This window comes from Gadus morhua, chromosome 3 (genome assembly GCF_902167405.1).
Source record: "Gadus morhua chromosome 3, gadMor3.0, whole genome shotgun sequence".
NCBI lineage: Eukaryota > Metazoa > Chordata > Actinopteri > Gadiformes > Gadidae > Gadus > Gadus morhua.
This window is the reverse complement of record NC_044050.1, coordinates 6,267,853-6,274,039: the sequence shown is the minus strand read 5'-3', so window position 1 is coordinate 6,274,039 and position 6,187 is coordinate 6,267,853. Positions and strand designations below refer to the sequence as shown.

The window sequence follows — 6,187 nt, the reverse complement described above, 5'->3', positions numbered from 1 at the left end:
ACCTATGGGCTGGAGTGAGACAAGCAAGACTTCACCCATTCCGCGGGCCTGTGCGCCTCTTCGCGACTGAGTTAACATCCGTCACTCTCCATAAGCGTGTTGTATTCAGATCTGAGCCCTGAGCTGTGTCTACAAGTCTCCTCCGGTGTCACTCAATGTATATGGAAGAGGTGGACGGACCTTTTTTAAAGGGAACCATTGGCCACATTCACCCAGTGCCATCTTCAGAACCAAGAAGGCAGCTGGGTGGCGCGTGAGTGACGGGACCACGCTCTGTCCATCATATTTCAAGCTTTCTTCTGGGTTGGGTTGGGTTGCGAATTTGTATATTAAATATTAACACAACCTTGTTGTATTGAGCAACCTCTCCTTCATACACCGAAATTATACGTTTTAGAAAGGTCTATAAGAGAAAAAAGTTAGATACATAATATAGATTTAGATTTAGGATATAGATTTAGGATTTGGATTTAGTATAGAAATATTATTTTATATACGATATAGCTTCAGATAAAGCGTTTAGATTCAGGTATAAGATTTTAGATATTAGATTTCGATTTAGGTATACAATTTATATTTATATTTAAGATTTAAGATATAAATAATGTGAATAAGGGACATAGGCCTAAATTGCATTGCAGTTTGGAGGGTTGCTGATTTGCTAGGCTATATCTACGAAAATGTAAGCAAAACTAGAGCTATATCTGAAACAAGTGAAGCACGTTTTTTCAGCAGCAAAAGTTTAGAATCAGCACATCATAGTGGGCCTACTGAAACAGAGCCACAGCTTCTACTGTTGGCTACCACGACGTCCACCTCAATGCTCGAAGATAGGAGCATTGGAATGTTCATAATTGTGGTTGTAATGGTTTTTGGTTCATTTTTTGTATTAATAGTGAAATAATTTGTGAAGACATTGTTGTGCTTGAAACTGCCACAGTTACATTGATTTAGGTTTAGGCTATACAATACTACAACCCTCTTGAGTCCTCAAAATTGCGGAGTGTTGCCAACAAACTAATCACCTGAAACATTTTGGTGTACAACCCAGATAAGGAGATCGGTGTGACCATTCTCCCTCCTCGCACGATATATGTTCTCTATTTTCTACACAATTTGTAATTCATTGTTTTCATTACATTTCCATAGTAGCCTACTCACCTCCAAACCTGAGGGTGGCAGCAATGCCCCCGATCGCGTCTCTACTACCGTTTACATCCAAAGGAAGAAGAAGACGACGGCGAAGAAGAAGAAGGGTTTGTTGTGATTAACTTCTATCTGGTGGTAGAAGTGTTTCTACCATGGGAAGACACTGCTGCGTCACGAGCTGTCGCAGTTATACGGCGAGTGGCCGCACAGTGAACGGCCTCAGCTTTTTCAAGTTCCCTGCGTGGAAGAAGACGGAGGGAGGGAAGGTGGCCGAGATCACCAAGAGGCGGCGGATGGCTTGGGTGGCCGCCGTGAGGAGAGCCAACATCACATTCAACTACGCCCCCGCGTCTATGAAGGTCTGCTCCAGGCATTTCCATACTGGTGAGTTTTACTGACGTGCATTTGGGGTAATGTTGGGTCATGGAGCCTCTTTGAGGGACGTTTGTACTCATCCACGACCCTGACACACTCCCTTCTTCTGTTGCTTTCTTGATAAGTTCAAGTTGTACATGTGATTTATTATTTCTTCTGTTTCTTTGTTGATAAGTTGAAGTTCTACATGTGAATTATAACCTCGCTTCAGCTTGCCTATCAAAGTGAGTAACGCATTACGTGTATGTTCACAGGAAAACCAGCTTATGAGATGTTCGAGTCCCATCCAGACTGGGCACCGTCGTTAAACTTGGGACACGATGAAGCAAACGCTGCGGAGACAGGGCAGTCCGTCCGGCACACGAAACGACACGAGCTCCAGAAAGAAGCAGAGTTGAGATCTATAGCGGCGGACGACCCTGAACCAACCGAGGACCACGCAGAACCAGCCGAGAACCGCACAGACCCAGTCGGGAACTACGCAGAACCAGCCTCGATCGTAGTGGAACTAACTGAAGAAGCAGCTGGCGAGGCTGGAGGTGGACCTGCGCCAAAGGAGATGATTGAGTGTGACTTTTGTGGGTACAGGCGTGCTGAAATAAACCGCCTGTTGAAAGAGAACCGGGAACTTAAGTGTGCACTTGCAAAGCGGAATATGGATGAAGAATCCCTGAAAGAGGATAATATGAAAGTGAAGTACTACACTGGACTTCCATGCTTTGGCCTTTTGATGAGTATGCTTTCGACTGTTATGCCGTGTCTCCCCACGTCGGTCCGAACTTTGACACCTTTTCAGATGGTTTTTTTAACTCTCATGCGCCTGAGGCTAAACCTGCCACTCCAACACCTTGCGTACATCTTTCACGTAGACAAAAGAGTGGTTGTAACCATATTTAACACAACAATAAATGCTTTACATGCACAGCTTAGCCCTTTAGTGAGTTGGCCAAATAGAGAGCATCTGCGTCAAACTATGCCTCCCCAGTTTATGAAGGCCTTTGGGGACCGTGTCGTGGTTATTTTGGACTGTTTTGAAATATTCACTGAAGGAGCTTCCAATCAGAGAGCGCCGTCTTTTTACAACAAACACACCAACACCGTGAAGTACCTTATTGGTAAAACACCACAAGGAGCGATATCATTCATTTCCAAGGGGTGGGGGGGGCATGTCAGTGACAAATATGTGACTGAAAACAGTGGCCTTCTAGATTCATTGTTGCCTGGGGATTTGGTGTTGGCGGATCGAGGCTTTGACAGTGTTGGACTGATTTGTGCCGAGGTGAAGACGCCAGAGGACCCAAACGGGCCACTTCAGTTCGATACTAAAGACGTGAAGGAAATACAGCCAATAGCTCACCTCAGGACCCATGTTGAGAAGATGATTGGCACCATACGCAACATGTACACGATGCTATGCGGGCCTATACCCATGAAAATGGCCCAAGTGTGCCAGGGGGAGGAGCTTACCTTTCTGGACAAGATGGTGACTGTCTGCTGTGTCTTGACCATCATGTATCCCAGTGGGCTTGTAGACCCAACTAGTTATTGTGCTGAGCCGGTGTAGATTTTCGAAGGGTTTTTTAAGAATAGCATTCTTTTTATTAAAAGTGTATTCAATAAAATTTGCAATGTCATTTATTGAGATATAGTATTTATATAAGATCTTGAAATATGCTATTAAATGGTACGCTTGTTTTAACACAATGTATGAATTTAATTAATTTAGATTTGCCTTTTTTTAGGATGATTGGTCAAACTCTTAGTATATCAATGTAATGTAAGGTGACAGTTTGCATCTTACACTTACATTACTCCTTCAGTAATACCTCTTATGTAATAAACATTTTAAAATACAGAACCAAACTATGCAAAATAGAACAATGGAGACAAGATATATTTAATACTGATTTAAGAGTGCAATGAACAAGACCAGCTGGTAATGTTTCAGGTTTCTGTTACGTTATCAAAATGGTATAGGGTGGCACTTTGGAGGCTGCTCGTGTGTGTGAAGGTAGGAGAACAGCTCAGGTGGGACTACATAACTACGAATAAACTTCTTGGCCGTCTCCACATGGGCCAACCAGAATTCCATGTCAGGCATCTCACTTTCCACAGCAGTCTCTCGGTATCCACCTCGCAAAGTCGGCAACCTCAACCACAATGATTTGTGTCCGTACCTTGGTGCAGCACATTACCTTTTTTCAGTTGTAGCTCGGTGTTAAGAAGTTAGAGACTTGATTCTTTCATCTCCTGCAAACACCTATTGGATACTGCTGTCTTTGACACTTTATCTCCTGGCAACCTATCCCTCAGTTTTTTCATCTTGGCCGTCTATCTGGTAAAGCTGGGTTTTTTTATGACGATTTTGACAAGATTGACAATTGATCCACAACTTTCTACTTCCTGGTCAATGTTTGCTGACGCTGTCATTAACTGGTGTTTTCCCATTCCCTCGCCATCATGCTTCATCTCCCATCATATCAAATTATCATAGTATAATAACTTCCACTTTAGGCAATCTTTTTGCTTTGTTCTAGCCACAAGATGTAAGCTGCAGTTTGTTGCCTATCCTAACCTTACCTTAAGTTAGACTATCCTAACCTTTGCATCTTCTTAAAATGGCAGACTTGTCTACAAAAAAGAAACATAACGATGATCAAATCCTTATGCTATTCATAATATATTAAAGACATAACTTATAGGTATTTCTGGCTGAATAAGTACTCACTATCCACAAGATAGAAACACATATACATCAAGGCTAGAGGCAGCAGATACATCACTTGTAACAATTACGTTTAATAATGTCAATTACATTATTTAACCTGGTTTAACCTAAGTCACATCCATCAGCCTCTTTCTGTAATTGGTCCAGGTATAATACTTTGTGTATAATATTTTTGGGATATTATGGTTTGTTGTAGCATATAGTGGAATTAGTATTTTACAGTATTGCCCAAGAACTACAAGTCTCTTGAGACCTCTCAATATGGCAGAGATTCGCCAGCAAGAAATCCCATGAAGCATTATGGGTCTGAAAGTATGCCGGTGCCAATATGATGATCCATCTGTGTTCACCCTGCTACATTATCTCATACAAAGGTTGACAGAGAGAACAGAGAGCACATTTAACACAATACAAATAAATCCACTTGTTATTACCTGGCCTAACGGTTCTTAATAACCTTTCAAGTGTATGGCTATAGTTATTATATATAAAAAAACACTGTTAATGTATTTTAAATATCAAAAACAAAGTCCCCTGGACCATAGGGAATATAAAAGGAACTATATAAATAACTTAATAAAATGTTGTCCCAGTAAAGATCTCTGACACTTTCCCTCTGAATTGGATCATTTCTTATCACAATGTGATAAGATTTCGTTGCTCTGCAATGACATTAAAGTTTATTGATTGATTGATGTTCCACGGACAGTTCACACACAAAGTAAATGGAGTATTAAATAAATCTTTAATAATTAAAAGTATATTAAATGCAGACATTTGAACCAAAAACTGAGAGGTAAGAGACAAAAGCACCGCAGAGGTTGAAGAAAAAATGTATTAAAATAAATTATTACATCATAAGTATGCTATCATTAAAGGTGAATGGTAATACACACCTAATGAGAGATTCATTGACAAAATTAAGATTAGAAATGAAACACACTTTAAGACCCTACATAATGCCCTATAAAAGATTGGCAGTATCACTTAATAAGCATTGCTGTTTGAGAAGGTGGGCAGCCCGTTAAAATAGTGTCCACTCATCAACTACCGATGAGTCCATGAATGAAATCAGTAGATAACCTAGCATTAATGCAAATATCTGATGTACTGTATAGAAGTATACAGGTATACAATCCCAATATCAATCAAATCAAGACAATCTTGTATTTCTGTTTCCATCAATGACTTTGATTTTGCCATAATAAATACTACATAAATAAATACTCAATACATAGACTTAATCTTAAAAAGGGTCTTAATAATAATAAATAATCATTTCTGATGTAAGATATGCGAACAAATATTCTGCTGTGTATTTTGAGATTGTATATTCCATACATAATAAATGCATATTGTTATGTGATGACTTGTGATATAACTCCTCTGATAGTCCTTCATCTATCCAGACCATCCAGGACATACCTTTGTATACATAGTTCTGCTTAATATTCACATTGGAAAAAAAGGACATGAAACGTGATTTAAAAATACTGACAGTAGCAAAATGTAATAAACTTATACTGTTAGGAGTACATGAATAGAGGTAGCTCACCAGCAAGTTCTTCAATGACCTACACTTCAACAAAGACAGATAGCTTAACTGTTACAAATGTCCTATTATGCCTCTCTACCTCTGTCCACTGTACGCAGACATTCACCACAACCCTATCAAAGTACGCCAAACTACGATCAGCACCCTAGTTTGTTCTTGATGACATCATCAGCGTGGGACACGAGCAGGGTGACATCATGAGAGAACGGTGAGGACCACGGTTCCCTTGGTCCTCTTGATGACATCCACAGCCTCGGCGTGAGTGGAGCCCTCCAGACAGTGGCCGTTCACCGCGATGATCTGATCTCCGCGCTTCAGACGGCCGTCCTCCAGCGCCGCACCCTGCCCAGGGGGGGAGGGAGGGAGAGAGAGAGAGCGAG

The 6,187-nt window shown here is 40.9% G+C and overlaps 2 protein-coding genes across 4 annotated transcripts in view; one reads left to right on the top strand and one right to left on the bottom strand.

Annotated features, from left to right (window-relative positions):
• The first annotated feature begins 1,179 nt into the window (after positions 1-1,179).
• On the top strand, positions 1,180-3,228 carry LOC115540862 (uncharacterized). The gene is made up of 2 exons (XM_030352459.1): positions 1,180-1,533; positions 1,779-3,228. Exons 1-2 carry the CDS (start codon positions 1,302-1,304, stop codon positions 3,086-3,088), a joined length of 1,542 nt encoding a protein of 513 aa, XP_030208319.1. The 5' UTR covers positions 1,180-1,301; the 3' UTR covers positions 3,089-3,228.
• A 1,750-nt stretch (positions 3,229-4,978) lies between these two features.
• si:dkey-92j12.5 (multiple PDZ domain protein) overlaps positions 4,979-6,187 on the bottom strand; it is a 41,363-nt gene continuing 40,154 nt past the window's right edge. For all 3 annotated transcript variants that reach the window (XM_030352537.1, XM_030352538.1, XM_030352539.1), the window contains one exon: positions 4,979-6,149. In XM_030352537.1, the coding sequence (XP_030208397.1) occupies positions 6,003-6,149 (147 nt within the window). In that variant the 3' untranslated portion in view covers positions 4,979-6,002. The remainder of the gene's footprint in view (positions 6,150-6,187) is intronic.

Bases quoted from the DNA above. Each gene is read 5' to 3' on its own strand.
- LOC115540862 (XM_030352459.1), top strand. From the start codon at position 1,302: ATGGGAAGACACTGCTGCGTCACGAGCTGTCGCAGTTATACGGCGAGT. The intron at 1,534-1,778 runs GTGAGTTTTACT...GTATGTTCACAG, and splicing joins CTCCAGGCATTTCCATACTG to GAAAACCAGCTTATGAGATG.